The 22,627-nt window shown below is 32.5% G+C and overlaps 3 protein-coding genes across 3 annotated transcripts; 2 read left to right on the top strand and 1 right to left on the bottom strand.

Moving 5' to 3' along the window:
* Positions 1-1,344: 1,344 nt before the first annotated feature.
* LOC146531874 (uncharacterized) lies at positions 1,345-4,601 on the top strand. The gene is made up of 3 exons (XM_085197604.1): positions 1,345-1,450; positions 2,046-2,097; positions 2,291-4,601. Exons 2-3 carry the CDS (start codon positions 2,088-2,090, stop codon positions 4,429-4,431), a joined length of 2,151 nt encoding a protein of 716 aa, XP_085053730.1. The 5' UTR covers positions 1,345-1,450; positions 2,046-2,087; the 3' UTR covers positions 4,432-4,601.
* Positions 4,602-5,752: 1,151 nt separating this feature from the next.
* On the bottom strand, positions 5,753-14,348 carry LOC146531873 (uncharacterized). The gene is made up of 13 exons (XM_085197731.1): positions 14,258-14,348; positions 13,141-13,244; positions 12,730-12,801; positions 11,854-12,006; positions 10,660-10,858; positions 9,821-9,988; positions 9,297-9,454; positions 8,853-8,984; positions 8,524-8,592; positions 7,350-7,493; positions 6,884-7,009; positions 6,289-6,380; positions 5,753-5,930 (listed from the first exon to the last, which is right to left on the bottom strand). Exons 1-13 carry the CDS (start codon positions 14,346-14,348, stop codon positions 5,753-5,755), a joined length of 1,686 nt encoding a protein of 561 aa, XP_085053857.1.
* Positions 14,349-15,149: 801 nt separating this feature from the next.
* On the top strand, positions 15,150-22,111 carry eIF3j (eukaryotic translation initiation factor 3 subunit j). The gene is made up of 7 exons (XM_085197289.1): positions 15,150-15,456; positions 15,539-15,624; positions 15,914-16,024; positions 17,962-18,097; positions 19,570-19,734; positions 20,327-20,466; positions 21,098-22,111. Exons 1-7 carry the CDS (start codon positions 15,441-15,443, stop codon positions 21,158-21,160), a joined length of 717 nt encoding a protein of 238 aa, XP_085053415.1. The 5' UTR covers positions 15,150-15,440; the 3' UTR covers positions 21,161-22,111.
* Positions 22,112-22,627: the final 516 nt, after the last annotated feature.

Here is a 22,627-nt window from a genome sequence, read left to right as displayed (position 1 = left end):
TGCAAATTTAATTTATTTTTTAATAAGCTTAGAACAACCATCTTGGCGCAGTGGGATGGCAGACTGAAAAAAAAAAATTGAGTGTACTCCGTACGTAGATAATATGAATAATTTTTAATAAAAAAACCGACTTCAACCAGTAAATAAAAAAGTCAATAATCGATACGATTTATTCTTTGACGAGTTCCTTCTGGTCCTAGTCGCCCCTGTTTTCGAATGTTCTCAATTTTTCTAGGTTGCCATTATTAGATATTGGTTTCCATATAATGGGACCGCCCTTAAAATATCTCCTTTCAAACAAAGAAAGCATCATCAAATTCGGTTCATAAACGATCACGTTATCCGCGAATATACATAAAAAACATACGACACGACCGTATGTATCGAGAAACCTCCTGCTTTTTTGAAGTCGGTAAAATAAATATAAACATAGGTAGATACATTTGTAATAAATATTTTGTCCCTATATACGTACTATGGTCAAAGTATAATATAAAACAGATAAGAGGACAGTTCATTATAGTATTAGAATAAACCTCATTATTATAAATTATTTGAACGGTTTCTTAGTAGACCGACAAGGATGGTCAACAAGAGGCGCGGGTTCGAGTCCCGCTACGATTATTTTTTTTATTTCAGCTTCACCCTGCTGTATTTCCGATAAAATTAAAATTTAAAAAACATATTTAGTTTCGAAGACAATCAATTAAGTACTAATAATATCATTGGCATGTTTCTGTGATGCCAATATGCTCAATCATACAGGTTCAGTTTCTCATCACCGTAGCTATTCTTCAGTCAGTGCTCCCACATACTCCCCAAGGAAATTAAATACCAAATTTTAGCATCTGACAAATGCATCCACGTCTCGTTAGAGAATCTGCTCTAGCAGTGTGAGGTCGGAAGGTGGAATATTGTAGACTGAATCAGATCCAAAAATTAAATATATTTTCTTTTCAATATTGGCACGTAAGTTGGTAAGATGAAGCCAGGGGACGAGGGACACAAACGTGTGATTGTAAACGCGACTAGTTGTGTGTGGGTTTGATCCCCACTTGAGAAAATAACATATTTATTTAAATTTATATTTTCATTTCTTTACTCTGGTGTCGAGCCAAATGCCTCCAGAATTCAGAGGAAAATTTGGAACGGAGTGACTAAACACTAAGTTACCTCGCGTGAGTACGGCGTGAAGCTGAAGTTAGTAAAATTGAGGACCACAACTAGGACTTTAAATGAAAAGACATATCGACATACAAATTAAAATCACATATATTTATAACCTTAAAAGCCTTCTATTCAGTACATGATCTATGACAGAATACCGGTGATCCCATTTCGTTGTCTCAGCAAATGATTTGAACATCAAATTTTACAAAACTACTTTGGACTTTGCCTTTGTGTGCTGTGCGATAAGCTGGTGGGCGGTCTCGTTGGCAAATACTTCCAGGTAAAATATTTATAATATAAATAAATTATGTTAATACTTATTTAATATTCAAATAAGATAATAAATAATTTCCCACGTTTTGTCCAATATTTCGAGATAGTTGTTGCCGCGCTTGGTTTTGTCACCAGAGCAAGTGAATGAAAGTAATTCATTCATTCACTAAGTGGGAATCGAACACACTACCGTCGCCTTTACAGGTGCTAGGTGGTGCGTGCTGCACCACGCGGCTCCTTTATTTCGGTGATCTTATGAAATCGTTGGGGAAATTAAACACTTGTTGGTTTTGTTTTAAATTTTAATAACTAGCTAGCTTTTGCTATATACATATGAATAACAAAATAACAGGGAAAAAAAGAAATAACTTCATATTTCTCCCGCATAGAGGTTTAAACAGTGACAAAACACTACGTTTGCCGTGACCCCGAGTAGATATCGAATGCACATACGTTGTTTTGCCTCGTTCCCAGATCGAAAAAATGAAAATATTAAATATTTAATTTCCTCGAGTGGAAATCAAAGCCACAACCTGTCTGTCGCGTTCAAATAATATGTCAAAATAAATATTTTTTTTAAATATTTTTTTTTATTTTTACAGACTTTCACGCTATTCATCCGTAGGTCCTGTTATGCAGTAAACATGAAGAAAGGTATTGTATTGTTTTTTTCAAATCAAAATAAATAATTTCAGTATTGTATGTGTATTTTTAAAATTACTTCCGACGACTCCAATATGTGAATTTCTAAATATATTTTATTAGTAAAATGTTAAATTAAATATATGTATATTTAACATACATTTAAAGAATGATAATATATCTAAAATTATTTGCATCTTTCCAGAAATGGTACCTTTATTTATTCTGGGTATTATATCGGCTGTATTCTGTGATTGCCCCGTAGAACAAATTCATAGCATTGGATATTGTTCATATCGAATAGAATGCACTGAAACTATAAAAATTGTAGGACTAGACAGAAGCTGTACTGGCTCTATAAACTATGATGTTAAATTAGAAGTAACCCTTCACAATGCGAGTGTTCATGTTACAGCCGATGAAGACAACGACGAAGATTCTCTCACCACGATTACAACACTAAAGATTTTTGCAAATTGGCCAGAAACAAACCTGCTGTTTTTGAATACTATGTATAATCTGAAACATTTATATCTGAGCAATGATAACATAAAAATAATTAATGGTAGTCCATTTCGTAATCTCATGTACTTAGAAGTGTTGGATCTGTCTCATAATTCCATATCAGATATTGAAGAACTTTTTCAATTCGACATAGATCGACTCAGGATGTTTAAGCTTTCATTGGCGTATAACTTAATTGATGAAGTAACTCGAGACACGTTCCAGGAGTTGACGAGTCTTGTTGAGCTCGATCTGTCTTATAATTTCATAACAGAACTAAGCGAAGAATCATTTTTTAACTTAACAAACTTACAAATATTGAAACTTAATAACAATAAAATCAGAAATCTTAATGGAGCTATGAATAATTTGACTCATTTGAGTCATTTGTATTTGGATCACAACGAGATTCAGTATATAGATATGCAATCTTTGAAAACAATCAATCACTTAGTATACTTTGATATTTCTAAAAATCAAATACAAGATTTGAATCCAACTTTCTTGTTGAGACACTGGGATCACATCCAGAATCATTCATATTGCAAAATCGCTATTTCGGGCAATTATATCAATTCGTTACGAAACTCAACGCTGTATCTATTCGACGATCCGCTTGATAAGTCTAAAAGAAACATTAAACCCACCATGGAAATATTTACTGAACTTGATTTCTCGAAAAATTTGATAACTCACATCGAATACAACGCTTTTCAATCTATCGGTCAAATAATTTCGTTAGATTTGTCCAGTAATAAATTATTCACTTTTGATGTCAATTCAAAGGATCTCGTGTTTGTTAAATATCTAAATTTAAGCAGTAATTTATTAACAAAATTAAGCTACGACAGTTTTGCCTTTATGAATAATTTGCAGAATTTGGATCTGTCTCACAACGAGGTGTATTATTTTCCCGAACAATCTCTTAGAAACAACAACAAAATAAAATATATCAATGTGACTTACAATGATATCTCTGAACTTTATAGCTTACGTATAACATTCCACCCTGAGGGAGGCATTTTGGATTTGTCCAATAACGGATTATTCGCTTTAAGCATACCCGTAAACGAAGCAATATTTCTACGAGAGCTTATATTAAATTCAAACAATATAACCGATGCTTTTCTCATTAGACTGACGGACCAACGGAGTCTCGCGAAACTTGAGATGATCAATAATTTCATACAAGAATTAGACGATAATTCGCTACATTTACCAAACTCATTGGTTTACCTGGACTTGAGTTACAATAAAATTGAAAGAATTGGTCCTTCTGCTTTCCATAGGGTAAGCCATTTGAAAACATTGAAACTATCTCATAATAATTTGAAAAATATAGAATTTGGTATATTTCGTGGCTTAACAGGACTTCTTAACCTCGACTTGTCGTTTAATCAAATAGAGCTGCTGGATTCAAAAGTGTTTATGGATTTAAAACTACTTAGGGTTCTTTCACTCCGCTACAACGGGCTTGTTTACTTGGACAGTGATAGCTGGCTAAGTCATAAATATAATTTGACAGTATATATAGACGGTAACGGCTTGTCCTGTGAATGGCTTGCAAAAACATTAAACGATTTCAATAACGGATATTCTAAAATGTATCCTACAGTTTTAGAACGCTCTATAACTGGGCATTCCATTGGAAATATTCCTTGTAAACAAGAAACGTCTAATATTATACAGTCCAATTCTCACTGTGTAATGGATGAACGACTCCTGATAACCACTCAGAAAATTCTTGAAGCTATCCAAGAGCAAACTAATTATGTGAAAAAATCTTTGTGGCAATTATATTTGCAGAAGGCTGAAAAAGAAGAAGCAGCTAATGAAATTTAATTGTTTTTATGATCGTTTTTTTTCTATATTATAGTTACTTTTATAACCAGTGTTTACTTGCGTATTGTTAATGTTTACGTTAATTTCATGTCATCGTTTATTGTCGTTATTAATATACACTTTTTAGAGAAACCTAATATATATATATATATATATATTTTTAATATTAATCTATTGTTTTTTTTAGAATCCATTATATAAAATTTATGTAAAAAAAATATAAAGAATATTTAAAGAAATCAATATTGTTCTTATTATATGAATTAATTTCAATATTGATCAAATAATATTTTAGTGTACATGTTTCTTTCAAAAATTCCATTAAACATATTATGAATCATTATCTAAACTGTTTTTTTTTATATTATATATCTTTTTTTATTTTTGTGTGTTAAATAGTTTACATAAAATGTATTTTAAATGGTATTAATAAATATAAAATAAATAATTTTATAATAAAGTTTTTATTTCATTGATTAATAGTTGTTAATTTTGTAGGTAGTACCTATTAAGTTTTTATTTCCTTCAAACCTCCCGCATAGCATAGTGTCAAGATATTCCGTTCTCTGCTTTTCCCCTGAATTTAAGATGTGTGTTCGGAGCTCAACGCTCTTACCAAATTATGAAAATAATTCATCCAAATGGGAATCGAACCCACATCTATTATATTTACTGCCACACTGCTCTCAGCTATCATTGTTTTAATTGACAGTTGTAGAAAAAATTAAAGAGGGGATGAGATAGTTACCAGCATTTTTTCTCAAATATTATCCAATTTTACAATTTTTAAAATATTTACTATTCCATGACGGCTTCAAAATTTTATTTTGTGTCTTTTTCACGTTATCTTTACTTATAATAAAATCATATTTGATCGGTGACAGTATATGAAAGATATATATAAAAAAAAATTGACAATAGAACCCAAAATAGTGACCTTTTAAAATTTTTCTCTATCCACGCTCATCTTAGACGCGGATAAACAGATTGCATTTTTCACTATATAGTCCTTAAAATTATAATGTTATTAAAACACGTTAGTAATCCAAGTTAGTAAGTAAATTGTTGTGTAGTTCTAGCGGGCGAAGCCGCGAGCGGATCGCTAGTACTATTATAATACTGTAACATTTTATTTTGAGTATATAAATATATATTTTCATTGCCTCGCCCAGTTCCTATAATAGCATAGGCAGCATTGGCTCCAGAATTCGGCGAAGCGTCTACACTGCTATATACAGGTGAAGCTAAAAAAAGCAATTACAGTAAATGAAAGCCCTGTTACAATATTTTTTTTTTTTTTTTTATTTTCAATCTTTAATAATTAATCAAAATCTTCGAACTCCGGATATCTGTCACCGTAATCCACGCGGAACAGCTTAGCGCAATCCATGTCACCCAAACCTTCGTCTCTGCTTACATAAGTCGGCCCTAAGTCCGTCAGCTCCAGTAATGCAAGATCGCACTTTGTTGACACCATAAAAGCTATTTTCAAATCTTCCCTTCATTAAAAAATTGTGATTTATATTATTTTTTACATTTTTATGCGACTGTAAACGTGGAAGGTTGTGGGTTTGCTTCCCACTTGAGGAAATGAAAAACTTGTTTAAAATTTATATTTCCATTTCTTCGCTCTGGTGTCGAGGCAAAGGGCGGCGTTAAGTTCCGCAACTCAACACGCAATGCCTTCAGAATTTGGAACCAATTTGAAAAGATAGTGAGGAACGGAGTGTCTTAACACTAGGTTCCCTCTGCCTACCCTGCTGAGTGCGGGATACAACGTAAAGCTGATTTTTTTTATTTATTATCCATAAACGGATTTAAACCCACTAGAATAAAGTAGGTATATAATTTTCTTACCAATGAAGGTTGTCTTTCATAGTATCGAATTGTTTTACACTGTAGGCAACGTGAACAGCGTCGTCGGGATGTGTAGCATTAAAGATTCCCATCTAAATTATAGTTTAAAAAAATAATTAACTGAATTAAATTAAAAAAAATAATCTATATATACAAAAGAACTTGTCCTCACTGACTGAGGTAAGACGCACGCACAGCCGTAACCGCTGTGCGTAGAAACGTGAAATTTGGGCAGATGTTTACATTCGTAATCTGGACATCCACTAACAAGGGATTTCAAAAAATTTTAACCCTAAAGGGGTGAAATAGTTGTTGATAGTTTGTATGGAAAAAAAATTAAATCGGCACCGATTTTTATAAAATTTGAAATTCAGATTTTTAAAAGTATTTATTTGAATACGTGTTTCATCGTTTTCTAGAATTCTCCCCCTAAGGGTGCAAATAAGGGGTTGAAAGTTTGTATGGAAAAATTCTTAAATCGCCACCGATTTTTATAAAAATTGATATTTGCTTCATGGGTTATTAGAATTCACCCCTAAATACGCAAGCGAAGCTGCGCGCGTCCGCTAGTATATTATAATTTTAAAATATTTACATGTAAGATTTCTTTCTTATATCTCCTTATAGCATCTATAGCTTTATATCGCTTTGATATTTCGATCAAAACTAGTACGTGTGGTGGAAGAAATTCTTGTTCAGGTTGTACACTTTCTAATACCAGCTTAAACAAAAGAAAAATAATTTTAAAATATTACCCGATAAGCATGGGAACGCTGCACTAGCGTCTAATGAATTACTTTTAACATATTAAAAATAATTAATTACTTAATATATTAAAATATATTCTGGAGGGATTGAATTATTATTTATTAATATTTTTATTTTATCGCTCTGGCACCAAGAAAAAGCCCGGCGTTTAGTACCGCCGCTCAACACGCAACGACTCTATAAATTCGGCGAAAAGTGGAGACCAAAGTGTCTTAACAATAGGTTCCCTCTGCCTACCCTGCTGTGTGGGATACAGCGTGATTTTTTATTTTTTTATTATTCATAATTCTTACTTTAGGAAACAAAATGGCGAGACCGTTAGTCTTGGCGATGTCATTGGGCGGTGAATAAAACGCTGGTATAACGAGTCCGGATGGTGGAAAATACTCATTTTCATCTTCTTCCTCATCTATTACTTCTTCTTCTTCAGATAACTCCTATTATAAGAGGGAGATAATTATTTATAAATTTAAAAAAAAACTGACTGTAAGCGCGACTGGTTCGATTCCCACTCGATCCCATTCTCTCTCTTCTCGCCCTGGTGTCGAGGCAATGTGCGGCGTTGAGTTCCCCCACTCAACAGGCACTGTCTCTAGAATTCGGTAGAAAAAGGGGAACGTAGAGTAGCATAACACTAGGTTCCCTCTGCTGACCCAGCTTCACAGTTGTTCCCGTTCAGCAGGGTGGGCAGGAGGAAGACATTATATTCCACAACGTTTTTGCCTAATTTCGAGAATCGAACCCAGAATCGTCGCGTTAACAGTCCAACGTACCACCACAAATAATGGCATCCTCTAAACTATAAAGGCAACAATGTAAAGTGATAATATTAAATAAATAAATAATTTCAATATAAAACTTCCTGTCGTATTAATTATTATTATTTCATTTAAGCATTTATTTTTGCAACATTGTTTACGTTTTGTAATCATACCATAGAAGCTATGGTGATACATTTTTCTATGAATTGTACCCGTAGTTTCCGGTGGCAGTGTCAAATGATGTTGTTTCTTAGAAAGTACTTATAATATAATAAGTTATAGTAAGCGTAATGTAATTTATTACTTGTGTAATTTTTTTTTATCAGCTTCACGCTATCCCGACAACAGCGGGATAGGCAGAGAGAATCTAGTGTTAAAACATTCCGTTTATAATTTTCCGTAGAATTCTGGAGGTTCCGCCACACTCGCGGAAATGTATTATTTATATTTTAAATGATGATTAATGAATATTGTTTTATTTCTTCACTTTGGCAAGGTGTTGAGGTCCGCCATTCAACGCGCAAAATTTCTTAACACTAGGCTCTCCTCTGCCTACCCTGCTGTGTGCGGAATACATTCTGAAGCTGATTTCTTTTATATTATAATATAGATAAAGATTTCTTTTAAATCGATTTTAGAAGATTTCTTTTATTTTGTAATATATATATATATATATATATATATATATATATATATATGTACTAGCCTCTGGTACGATAATATCAACTTCTTCATCATCTGGTTCTTGACGAAGATTTTCTAAAGCTGACAGATTCTGTGGGCAACATTATTTTTAATGAAAATGTTGAGTAAGCGATTTCATAAGAAAAAAGAGAAAGAAATTATATATGGTGTGAACAAGGGTACTATAGTAACGAGGCAAATCGCGGCGTTGATGTCCGCCACTCAACACGCAATGCCATAATTCGACGGAGAGTGGGAAATGGACACTTACATCTTAAGACTACATCTCAGGTTACCTGTCTTCCTATCCTGCTGTGGAATACAGCGTAGGCCTAAAAAAAGAATACTAACTCCAGCTTTTAATAATTCCAGCTTCCTACGTTCTTTTAAAGCTCGTTTCGCAGCTATAGCTTCTTCTATAGCTTGCCTTGCCAAGCGTTGCATCTCTGATAGTCTTCTAGCTCTTTTTTCCTTTACTTCTTCCTATATTAATGGTATCATAATTAATTTAATTTAACATTTTAAAGCGGTGAGGATATCGTAACCCTGTAGCACATGGCTGTGATTGTAAATGCGAAGGTTATGGGTTCTATTCCCACTTGGGGAAATAATATACTTAATATTTTAATTTTCTCTGCTCTAGTAATAGGCAAAGCGGCGTTAAGTGCCGCCACTCGGCGAAAAGTGGGGAATGGAAGTGTCTGAATGGGAACGGAGTATTTTAGGTTAAAGGTTCCCAGGTTTTCTCTGCCTGCCCATCTATATGTGGGATACGATAAAAAAAAGAATATCCACCTTTAGCTTTAATCTCTCCTCATGACGTCTTCTCCAAATCTCTTCTCTAGACAGGCTATATGTTTTGTAGTAATCAAATGCTGTTTTATATATTTTGCTGTTTGATTTTTTCTCGTCGAACGCCATTTTGTCTTCATAAAGGATCCTTCGAACTAGAGCTATTAAAAATAAACTATGAAATGAGTATCGTATGGTTGTTACTATTGATGTTTAATAGAAAACTGTGAATCATATTTCACTAAAGATAGAAAGATATACTATCTATATAATTTTTATTTACTTATTTATTTTTAAGAAGGCTGAAATAAACGTACAAATGTTAGAAGTAAAAAAAATAACTAATTTAGGCTATAAAAGCGACGGGTGGGTTCATCATTATCCCGGTCTTGTAACAATGCAATATTTCACAAATAAGACGCGTGTTTGAACATTTATGCGGGATACAGCGTGAACTTAGAAAGGGAAAAAATATGGTTCAATTCTAAACATACAAATTTTTTTTTGTTTTTACTCTAAATACTAACAAACAAAATGTCTATCTGTATCAAGCAGCCTAAAGCATATAGCGAGAGCCGGTCCAGATAGTAGCGTATGTAGGGAAGCCTCATTCAAGGGTGCGTCGCCTGCATAAAACACGTCTTCTGCCATTTCCTTCGTCAAATTCACTTCTTCTCGGCCAACCATTATTATATCTATTTAGAAAATGTAAATTTAACTAACTTAAAAAGAAAAAAGATGAGTTCCTCATTTTCCCAGTGAAGGCAAAATAACATAAAGATTTTTTATCTATCTATCTTTTTTAAGGTTGACTTGGAGTGGTTTACTAGAAAATTTTGGAGAGGTCCATCCAGGTCTTGATTGCGTCATCAGACCAGCTCTATGAGAGCATATTATAGTATTGAATCTAGACTTCGTATAACTGGCAAGTTTCATGAGGATACCCTTATTAAAGTGGGGTAGATTCAGTTTCTTAGTTTTTCCTAGATTTTATTATATAGTTAAAGTTCGATCTAATTTAAAAAGCATGCTCAAAATATTAATGGAAGACTATTAAGTACACCACAATTCGTGCGACCGTAATATAGACAGGTTATGGGTTCGATTCACACTTAAGGAAATTAAATATTTAAAATTTCCATTTCCTCGCTCTGGTAACAACGCAAAGCGCACCGTTGAGTTCTGTACACAACTCGCAATGCCTTCAGAATACGGCGCAAAGTGGGGAATGGAATTTTGTTACTGGAAATGGAACGTCTAACACTAGGTTCCCAGGTTCCCTCTACGGAATACAGCGTGAAGCTAAAAAAATACATTTCATGGTAATTAAATGTATTTCAACATTGTTACCTAATTAGATACTAACTATTTAAGTCCCAAAGTTCATATAACTCAGGGTGGGCGTGGACAGCATGAGGCCAGTACAGCACGAAATTAAGATGTTCCAAATGCGGCACCATTAACTCAGCTCTGTGACGCTTACGGTTCATTTGACGCTGGGTTCGTTGAAATGTTATATATTCTTCGTCTTTTTGTTTCTCCATTGAACGTTTGTTTAGCCATTCCTTTTATAATATTGGGTTGTTTAGCTTCTTTCTAATGGTATATATGTAATTGGAAAAGTTACGTTAAGTGGCGAAACTTAACGCCGTTTTATGTCTTGTCAAATCGGAGAAATGAAAATTATTTTAATATATTCATTCAATCGAGTGGAGATTAAAAACAGAAAACCCCGATAAATTATAGCCCATGCTTTACTCTCATGTATTAATATACTTTGCGTTAATACGCAAAGTTTCATCTATATCTGTTCAGTAGTTTTAGCATGAAAGTAAAACAAACACCAATCCTCACGAACTTTTACATTTATAATATTAGTATGACTAAAAGATACATACATTAGATTAATTAGATACTAACGAGCTTATCAAACACTAAATCCCTAACTTAGGCACATCATCCATCAATATAGAAATACATAAATAGAAACGAGTAATTAATAATAGGCAAACAGTATTATTAATAATTTCGTGTTTTTGTACATTTGGTTATTAATAATAATATTATGACAGGGACTGTCAATTCTAATTCTATTAATTTGGACAATAATTAGTTGGTTCTAGTACATAAATAACACACTGTACATTGAGACTCTCGTACGTGGCCGTAGGAGTAAATGGGGCCAGGTGGATCGTGCCCACCCCAGAATAATCTTGTGCCCACCATTGAAACTTTACCAACAAATCATTAACTCGCAATAAAATCTACGGGACAAGCATTACGCAACACATGGGACATCGCGTGTTGAATGGAGGAACTTCACGGCTAACCACTGAAAACAGTAGTATAAGCAAAGGTTCCCAATCGTTCCCCTAAGAACAGGATTAAAACTCACAAGCAATGGGGTAACTACACGTTGTTTATCTCCTTTACCACGTAAAATATTAAAAAATAGACATTAACAAAAATCAGTAACCTTTTCTATTTTCATTTGTCAAATTGGTTACAAAAGTCAAACGTGAGAGAACGTCGACAACAACTAACTGCCTAATCTATTTACCTGTTCTTCCAAAGATGCTTCATCTAATTCAAAAGTTTTCCGGTCAACTCTATTACCTTCCCGCTCCAGTTTAAAATACTCTACCTCTTTTTTTGCAACTTCGGCAAAGTTTATATAGTGCACGCCGCGGAACACTTTTGTTATTTTATGATTCTGTGGGGGAAAATATTTTAGATTAAATATTATGGATGGTACCTACAGACATTTATATTGTTGATATTATATATATTTACTATTACTTTCCCGCATAGAGCAGTGTAAGCAAATGGAACCTGGGAGCTTAGAGTTAAGATACTTCTGTTCCCCACTTTCCGCCGAAGTCTCGAGGCATTGCTTGTTGTGGCGGAATTCAACGCCGTGCTTTGCCTCATTACCAGAACGAGGAAAATGAAAATATTAAATGTTCCATTGCCGAGAGTGGGAATCGAACTCACTATCGTCACGTTCACAGTTACTTACCTGTGCTCTTGTGTCGCATTTATGTAAAGATTTAATTTGGCTCAGAATTTATTGCAGCTTCTTTTTTATCCTATAAAATCGAAAAATAAAAAATAACTCAGTACACACAAAACACTCCCTTCTCCACTTTTCGCCGGAATTAGAGACATTGTCTTTTCAGTATTTCATTTTGGATTGTAGGCAGAGAGATTATTATGAAATATCACTGTGGTCTCCACTTTCTGTCATTTTTTTTATATTCAAAGGAATAAAATATTTAGCTTAAAACGTGTAGTTTATTATTTTATCCTCTGGTAGGTAACCCGTAAATTAAAAGACGTGACAAAAAACCAAAATTGAAACTTTTTCTTAATAAATTATTAAAACAACCTTGAGTATCGTGAAATTTTAATAAATACTTAAATATATTTTACTTACATATATGAATATAAATACTGGTTCGCTTTGGTTTTGAAATCGACGTAAAGACATTATTTCATCCACTCTCACCTACAAAAATATATCAATATACATATAATTAGTACAGTTATTTTTTTTAAGTAATTTCGATATACTCGTACAGAAATAAACATACAAATTCCAAAATAGATAAAATTGTTAATTATTTTTTAAATATATTTTATTTTATTGCCGGAAAGTGGAGAATAGAGCGTCTTAACACTACATTCCAGCAGGGTAAACTGCTGTGTGCAGGATACAACGTGAAATTGAATTTTAATTTTAGATAAATATTTTATATAGTTGCTTGCTATGCATTCGAGAGAGAAAGGAGAACGGAATTTCTCGACATAAGATCGGAAACTGTCGATTAAAAATTTTTGTAATTACTCTAAGTAAAACAATCTTGCCATCGCCCCAATCAAGTTTTATACGAACGAATAAATGATCCAACGCAGTACAAGGGCCAGCGAACGAAGAATATACCTCTGCACCTGTTAAACATACAATTTCTCCTACAGTTTCTAGTCTAGACTAGAAAGTTACTGATTACTAGTCTAAACTAGAAAATTAGTGATAGCTAGTCTAATCTGTCTATACTAATATAAACTATTTGTCTTGCTTTATAGTTTCACGCTATATTTCACACATAACAACGTGTAAACCGATTGCTAAGACACTCAGTTCCCATTAAGACACTTCCGTTCTCCACTTTCCGCCGAATTCTAAAGGGATTTCGTGTTGAGTGGCGGAACTCAAGCCCGCGTTTTGCCTTGTTACCAGAGCGAGGAAATGAAAATATTAAATATCTAATTTCGTCTAGTGGGAATTGAATCCACAACCAGTACCGGTTACAGCCGCCCACTTATGCCCTTGTGCCACGACTGGTCTTGGTCTGGTCGAAGTTTCAAAAATGAAAAGAAAAATCGAAAAAATGGAAAAGACTTATTCACTGTGCGTCCCAATTTTAATATAGTATTAAACTTATGACATTTTAACAAAAAAAAAACTCGCGCTTAACGCTTAGGTCTTTAAGTTTTTGATCTGATAGTTAAAGTAAAAAGAAGGATTGCAAATCCTTCTTTTTACTTCATTAAGATTAAATATTTTAAGTAAGTGTAATAACTAGTTCATTAAGATTAAATATTTTAAGTAAGTGTAATAATTATTTTAACCCGTTCGTTTAAAGATTATCGTGGCGCAGGCTGGAACTGCAACTGTACAGGTGACGGTTGTGGATTCGATTCCCACTCGGTAAACAAAGTATATTTTTCTCATTCTAATAACGAGGTAAAGCATGATGTTGACCATTCAACACGCAACGCCTCGAGAATTCGGAGGAAAATGAGGAAGACTCTCCGTTCCCTAGTTTTCGCCGAATTCTCATTACTAGACACTAGATTATCGCGCTCTCTTTACCTACCCTACTAAGTGGGGTTACAGCGTGAATTTAAAACAAAAATATTTTTTTAACGGAAACGGAACTTTATTTAAGTAGTTTACTTACAAATTAATCGATCCAAATTATGTTTCAGCATGTATTCAAATTCACTTTCATTATCTATATCTATAAATAATTCTATTTTCTTTCTTGCCATTTTTGTGTACAAGTCATAAAAATTTTGTGAACGGAATCATAACGATATCATAACTAAAATAATCAGGACGGCCATGGTAGTAACTACCTATGTACCTCCGAATATGTAAATAGATTTGTAAAAAATATTATCATTTTAATAAAAACCAGGAATAAAATAAGCAGAGTATCTAACTTAGATAGCTAAATAAATATTAAGTATTTATTGAGCCAAAATGTAGGCCATAACCTTTTTTTTAGAAAAATGTCGTTACTTTAGACCAGCCGTGGCACAGGGCCACAAGCGATGTAAACGCAGCAGGTTGTGGGTTAGATTCCCACTCGAGGAAATAAAATATTTAATATTTCATTTCCTTGCTTTGGTAACAAGATAAATCGTGGCGTTAAGTTCCGCCACTTCACACGCAATGCCTTCAGAATTCGACTGCTATTCTGGAACAGAAGTGTCTTACTGGGAACAATCTTTTAGCCTATCTAGCTTATTTCAATGTGTGCGGTATACAACGCGACGCTAAAAAGCAGCAGCCTCTATCCTTAAAATAATAAACTTAAAAGCACTGGCTAAATACTTTTTTCTTACATCAATAACAACTAGATGTCACTAAAGTACTGTACTTTTTAGAATAAATTTGCATTCCAATAAATAATTTAATATTTAAAAAATAATATATAATTACAGTATTTTGTAATTCAATTCCTTCAAAAATATTTATTTTGGAAAATTATGCATGAAATGTATTTTTTTACTATGGCAATTCCATACAAGACTGTCAAGCGGCCATATTGAAATTCTTAGTAATTCGGGAATTATCGGTTGCGATGGAGTCATATTTTTGCGTAATAAAATCCGATTGTAACACTGTTGGAAATTTATTGAAATTATGTCATTTGTGTATCTCCTCTCAAATCGTTCGTGGTCAATGCAGAAAAGCTTCGATCGTTTGACAATATCCGCCTGAGAATTGTTATTGTTAAGATTGTCGATTCGGGAGACATCTTGTGTTGAAAAAGTTACCAAGTTGTACGACTTGTCCGATTTTGTCTTCACGTGAAAAGTTTGCAAAATTAGATCGGTGCTAGAAAGTAGGCAAACATGGATGTTGCGTGGGGTGCGTGTTACTAATTTGGTTATAAAAATATTAGTTTTAAATTAATGTTGGCAAGTATATGGCATTACGTATTGTTTTTCAGACGAAGATAATTTTGAACCTAAACTTCCGACCACGTTGACATCGTCCAACAAATGGGAGGGCGAGGACGAGGAAGAAGCTGTCAAGGTAACGTGAACAGCTGCCAATAAATATGTTTATTCTTTGTTCAACTATATCACTTGTTAAGCAATATAAGTAGTTTGTAGTGCAGTAAGGTCGTCGAGTCGTGGCTGCCCTAAAGTTAGCCGTAGATTAATGCGCATATTAAATTTTAGCATTTTTTCTTACTTTAATTAACTGTCCTACAGTATAAAATGCGCAAAAAAGCCTGAGTTTAGGGGTGCTACAATACTACATAAGCCATACTGTACATAACCTCAAACTGCGTACGTGTTGACGTCAGCTCATATTACAGGACAGCTGGGAGGACGAAGAAGAAGAAAAGAAGGATGAAGAGAAAAAAGATGTCGCCCCTCCACCACCAAAGCCCAAAAAGAAAATACATGATAAAATTGCAGAAAAGGAGGTGGGTACCCATAAATTATTAAAATGTCAGTGTCATAATCTGCCAGCAATTAAGAAATAAAGCAATATTGAAATATAACATAACGCCATAATAAAATAACTTAATATTGAAACATTATTTTGTAATGCTTTGAGAAACATTTATCAGTTTAATGTCTCACACATTAATTGTAATATAATAATTATTTATCTTAGAACAAATACTGCTAAGTGATACCGGTTTCTTGTACTATCAGCTATTTATTTAAATTGTTTCTTAAATATATTAATCTTATTCAGAGTTAATGATTAGTAAATATTGAATTCATACAAAACCTTATTTGTTATCATATACAAATATAAATATTAGATTAGAGCATTAGTTTTAAACTATTCAATGTAGCGTTTACTAGAGTATTACAAATATTTATATAATGCAAATCAACATATAAATTATATTTATGCACATTCATTTAAAACAATTTTGATTTATGATTAAATTATTATTTACAAAAACATGACCACTTTACCTATTTACCAGGATATGTAAGGGAAATTTGTATAAATTTCCATTCTTTGCTTCCATTTAGTAATGGAATTTAATACCAAACATTGTCTGCCAGAGAAGGCTAGTGGAAATAATTCATTGGCTAGTGCATTTAAATTCTTATTATTCAATATTTTGTGCACCAAAATAAAATAATGCTATTCATAATTTCATCTTACAAAAGTAACATAAGATGTTAAATAAAGCATTGAATAATATAATTATAAGTAAATTATATAAGATCTAAAAACAATCTCATTTAGGTGTCAGTTAGCCTTAGATTTAGGGTAAATATTTAAAATTTTAAAATGTTAGAAGATATAGTAGTTATAGTAATGATATGAAGAAAATTAGTATGGACCAAATATTGGTTTTAAAATTAATATAATTGTAGACTTTTTCAAAATTGTGCAAATTTTAGAAGGCTAGCTATTCAGGTTATTACAAGGTGTTCCAGTCAGTCTGATATAAATTCAAGGCCCTCACATACATTAATATTATTTATTGACTTCATGGTGTACCTCACTTGTAGTGGGGAAAGCAAAGGGAACCTGGGAACTAATTGATAAGATATTCTGTTTCCTATTAACACTTAATTAAGTTCCGTTATACACTTACTAATAAATTCTTAAGACACTGTGCATTAATGGTGGTACTCAACACTGTGAATGAAAATATTTAATATTAGACAGTGGGAATTAAACTCATAACTGTTGTGTTGTTTACAGCAACAATACATCTTTGTGCCCCCTGCATAGGCTGTGTATATTTTACTAGCGGATGCGCGCAGCTTCGCTTGCGTATTTAAGGGTGAATTCTAATAACCCATGAAACCATTATAAGAGTCTAAATTTCAAATTTTATAAAAATCGGTGGCGATTTAAAGATTTTTCCATACAAACTTTCAACCCCTTATTTGCACCCTTAGGGGGAGAATTCTAGAAAACGATGAAACACATGTTCAATTAAATACTTTAAAATATCTAAATTTCAAATTTTATAAAAATCGGTGCCGATTTAAAATTTTTTCCATACAAACTTTGAACCCCTATATCACCCCTTTAGGGTTAAAATTTTTCAAAATCCCTTCTTAGTGGATGTCCAGATTACGAAAGTAAACTTTTGTCCAAATTTAACGTTTCTACGCACAGCGGTTACGGCTGTGCGTGCGTCTTACCTCAGTCAGTGAGGAAAGTGCCTTTTATATATATAGATTAGTACTAATAATTAATATTTTTTATTTAAATTAATATTAGTTTTTATTATAAAACTAATATAACATGAGGATGAAAGTAATATTTTACTTCCAGTTTACCTGAAATAACAATCGAATCCACAACTGCTGTAAGCCACACTGAGATATACTGTGCCCCAATAGCCTTTTGTAACTAAAATTTACCTTTTAATTACAGCGCTTAGAACGTGAGAAAGCAGAACGCTTAGCAGAGAAAGAAGAAGAAATGACACCAGAAGAAAAACTAGCAGAAAAACTGCGAAGACAGAAATTACAAGAGGAGTCTGATTTACATCTTGCAATGGAAACATTTGGTAATTTTTTTTTTACATTTTAGCTTCACGTTGATATGCGGAATATCGCAGGGTAGGCAGAGAAAACATAGTGTTTGGTACTTTGTACCCCATTAGTTGCCTATGTAATTGAGCAGAAGTAAATAAATAAAATTATTTTCTGAGTGAGAATCGAACCCATAAACGTCGATATATTAACATATCATTATTTTAATATATGTCCAAAGAATTAAAAATGCGGCGCAGAGACACAAAGTGTGACTGTAAATGTGATAGGTTGTGGGTCTGATTCTCACTCAAGGAAATTAAATATAAAATATTTTCATATCTTCTCTCTGGTGTCATGGTGAAGAGCGGTGTTGACTTCCACTACTCAGCACACACAATGCTTCAAGAATTCGGAGGAAAATGAGGAATGGAGTATCTTAACAATAGGTTCCTTCTACTTACCCTGTGTGCGTTGACTCTAAAAAGAAACTATTAATAAAAATGGCTTGCTGTAAGCAAAAGAATATACATACAGCTAAATTGGCCACAATTAGTATGGTGATGTAAGTGTTACTGTAAGGTAAATTGAAACTCTTAGAAACTAAATGATTCATTTAAATTATTTATAAAAGGAACATTGTTTTTAAATACCAATCAGCCTATTTGAACTTAAATTGGAATTTAATGAAAAATTACTTAATATTTTGTAGAAAATGTCATACATTAAACATATAATAATGTATATACATTGTTATGTTTAAATAATCTTTTCTATATTAGTAGTTGATATTTTTCTGAAAATGTTAATTGAATGTCTCAAATAGGCCATGTCTATCTTTACACGCAAGTGTACTTTAAGTATATGTATATGATACTAGCATCCCGCGCGCGGCTTCGTCCGCTTAAACTACGCATTTTTTGATTTACTAAAGTAAATGTAGTGTTAAGCATTTAGCATGGGTCTTTTACTTTAAAGAATTTTTTAGATGATAATAGATGCAAATTAGTAACGCCGTAGAATACATTTTATTTTTATAAATATTTTGCATACTAATGCAAATAGTACCTTACCTTAATACTGCAGTGCCTTCTTTCTTATCAGCTATCGATCTATGTAAAGAAATTTTGCAACCACTATGCTGACATCTTGATGATCGTCTCTTGTGATTTATAGAAAACAATATTTTCATAACAAAAACCTGTTGCCACGAGTTAGTACTCGTGGTTGGTTATTTTATCTTCACGCTGTCTCTGACATAAGCGCAGGTTAGACAAAGGGAACCTATTGTCAAAAACTATGTTTGCCAATTTCCTCTCGATTTTTGAGACCCTGAATATTGAGTGGCGGCACTTAATGCCGTGCTTTCTTTTGTTACCGAACCCAAGAAATGAAAATTAATGAAAAAAATGTATTTATTTCTCGAAGAATCGAACCCACAACCATCGCATTGTGAAACTACTTTAAAAGCGTTTTTTTATATAAAAATTGTATTATATTTTTACAGGTATATCCGAAAGCGGTGGCGGCAAATTGGACAGCTTCCAACCGACCAATAAAGCAGAGTTCACAGAGTTTGGGGATCTCCTCAGCAAAAAGATCAATCTGTATAAGGCCAAGGAGGAGTTTCCCGCCTTCGTTGATGATCTGGTCAAGAATATTATTGTACAAAGTGAGTGTAGAATGTTTTTCTCTTCTGTGATTAATTAAGCCTTTTTGTAATCATCACTAGTATTTACTATCTATGAAAACACAGTGTCTGATACTGGAGGAAGGTCACACAGACATTGACTTGAGACACTGCAAAAGTCATGCTTTTATGAACCAAATAAGAAATAACATTTCTTACTAAATATTCCTCATATTATTTTCTATTCATTTCTTCAATTAGAGAGAGTTCATTTTTTCGTTCCCTAATGTTGAGAAACTCCATTCTCAATATTTTACATGGATTTAAGGTATTGTTACTTCAGTAGTGCCCAATGCCACGCTTTGTGCCACCTACTACAGGGAGAATTTGAAAATAATATATTTTGAGGAAAGAGAGCCTCCCAGGTTTGGACGTGCGGGATATAGCGTGAAGCTAAAAAAAATTGCAACTGATAAATATAAACATAATAATTATTTTTTGTTTTTCCTAAAAAAAACAATACATATAATTTTTGTACATCTGACTAATGCTTAGTTTATTATTCTGATAAACAATTAGAAACAAAATCGATTATTAATATTCAAATATTAAATAATATTTTATTTTCTTTCAGTGGCGTCCGCTGACATAAAGAGGATAAAAATGACAGTTGACAATTTATACATTGAGAAACAGAAGGCAGAGAAAAATGAAAAAGCAAAGAAACCCAACAAGGGCAAGGGCAAGGCCAAGTTAAAAGTAGAGGGAGACAATGTGAGTAAAAAAAATGATTTATTTATGATATTAATTTTAATGGCCCTGTTCAGTGCTTTCAGCCAAAAACTAATCTCAGTGTTGGCCAAAAATCTTTTTGTTAGTTTGTGTGGCCCACAAATTAAGAATCACTCTATCCTGATATACTGTAAATCAGCTTCACGCTGTATCCCGCAAATAGCAGAGTAGGCGGAGGAAACCTAGTGTTAAGACTCTATTTCCCACTTTCCGACGAATTCTGAAGACATTGCGTGTTGACAAGCGGATCTTAAATCCGCGCTTTATCTCGAAACCAGAGCGAGAATAAATAAATAAAAATAAATAGTTACTTCATTTTTTCGAGTGGCGATCGAACCCACAACCAGTCACATTTATAGTCACACTTTGTTCTCCTGCGCCACGACTGGCTGTTATACCGTAAGGCAATGAATAATCCTCTGCCTATTCTACGAAGTGCAGGTTACAGTGTGAATCTAAAATATTTTTTTAAGAAAGTAGTAATAGATAATTAATTACTTATCCTTTACATTTTGATTTCACATGCATAACACACAATTAGGTACTAACCAATTATTATTTAATATACTATAGTAATGGATTTATTTATTAATTAATATTAACAATGTTTCAGGCGCACCTCAACCAATATGACTCGTATGGCAACTTCCAAGACGACTACGACGATTTTATGTAAACTAATACAACACTACCTGGCCTCTGACTGACATATAAGCATATTTTTATATAAAAAGAAAACAAACAAAACAAAAATATTTCAAGATTTTCCATTTTTCTCTCTATTTCATTTGTAAATGATTTTTTTTTCATTCTTTAGATTATCTGTGCATCTTACTAATGCTGACTATGCGTCCTTTTTTAATATATCGATTATTTTGATAATCGATTACACGTAAAATTGATATGTCGATATCGATTTTTCTTTCAATTTACGCTTGGTGTTATTTTTGTATTTTGTTAAGAAAATGTATTTTTTTACATTTTATATAATATCATCACATAAGTAAATTATGTTATTTATTTAACTTTTTTTTGTATATTTTAGATTATCATTCAGATGCCAGGTATTATGGTTTGTGCACGTTGATATATCGATTTTTAATTATAATATTAAGAAATGGAAAACAAAATATCCATTTAAATTTAAATTTTTGTCTCTATTTTTCTTTTTTCCTCTTTCATACTTATATTGATTTGTTTTGCATTATTTGCTTAGTTATGTTAGTTAGGGTATTGCTCATGTCCTAATATTTTAATATACTAATAATTTAATGGCATTTCCATTTTAATGGCAGAACAGTAAAAATGAAATTGTTTAAGTTTTATGACATTTTTTTAAGTTAATGTATAGTTGTCATTGTCATTTTTCCTTTCCATGTCATGAGTTGCTTGTAATACTAATATCTTACTTAATAAAGCCTAGTTACTACGCTGTCATAATTTAATTTAATAATTTTAAAATAAATTTTTAGTCAATAATTTAAGTTACAGATTTTTATTTCAATGTGCACAGACCATTAGACGCCATGTATCCTATATTATACTTTTGTAATATACTGTCTTTTGATTCAAAGGTTACGGTCAGATGTTATGTTATATAGATAATAAATTTTTTATTGTGATAATATTGTGTTGTTTTTTTTTATGTTTGTACGCTTCATAGATGATTTTGTTTTGGTGTGACCTATTTGAAATAAATTAAATGTAAAGTATTTTTTTAAGACATGAGTGTGTAACATTTTCAACAAAGTCATCGATAAAATCGAATTTAGAACATCAGAATACAATATTATAAATATATATAACACCTATAGATATATGCAAAAACAGTATGTTTTAAGCACCTAAATTGAAAAAAAATAACTATTTAAGTTAGTATGAAATAGTCTCAAGACTTCGATAATCATTATAATCTGAAAAGATGTAAGTAAAAAAAAATAAGATAACAAAAAAACTATCTAAAGCTAAAAGAAAAAACTGACCAAAACACACCAAGAGTTCCATACCATTATGGATAAAAAGGCGACAAAGTAAAAACGGCATGTCTTAAAGATAGTCCTATTAATAGAGTCCCATATACATTTTGGGTACAAAGCCGTTAAAGGCCCCCATAGTTCACTACAATCTTTATAAGGAGCACTGT

This window comes from Heliconius melpomene, chromosome 14 (assembly GCF_056956725.1).
Source record: "Heliconius melpomene rosina isolate 202511_hmr_F chromosome 14, ASM5695672v1, whole genome shotgun sequence".
NCBI classification, from domain to species: Eukaryota; Metazoa; Arthropoda; class Insecta; order Lepidoptera; family Nymphalidae; genus Heliconius; species Heliconius melpomene.
This window is presented reverse-complemented; position numbering and strand designations above follow the sequence as displayed.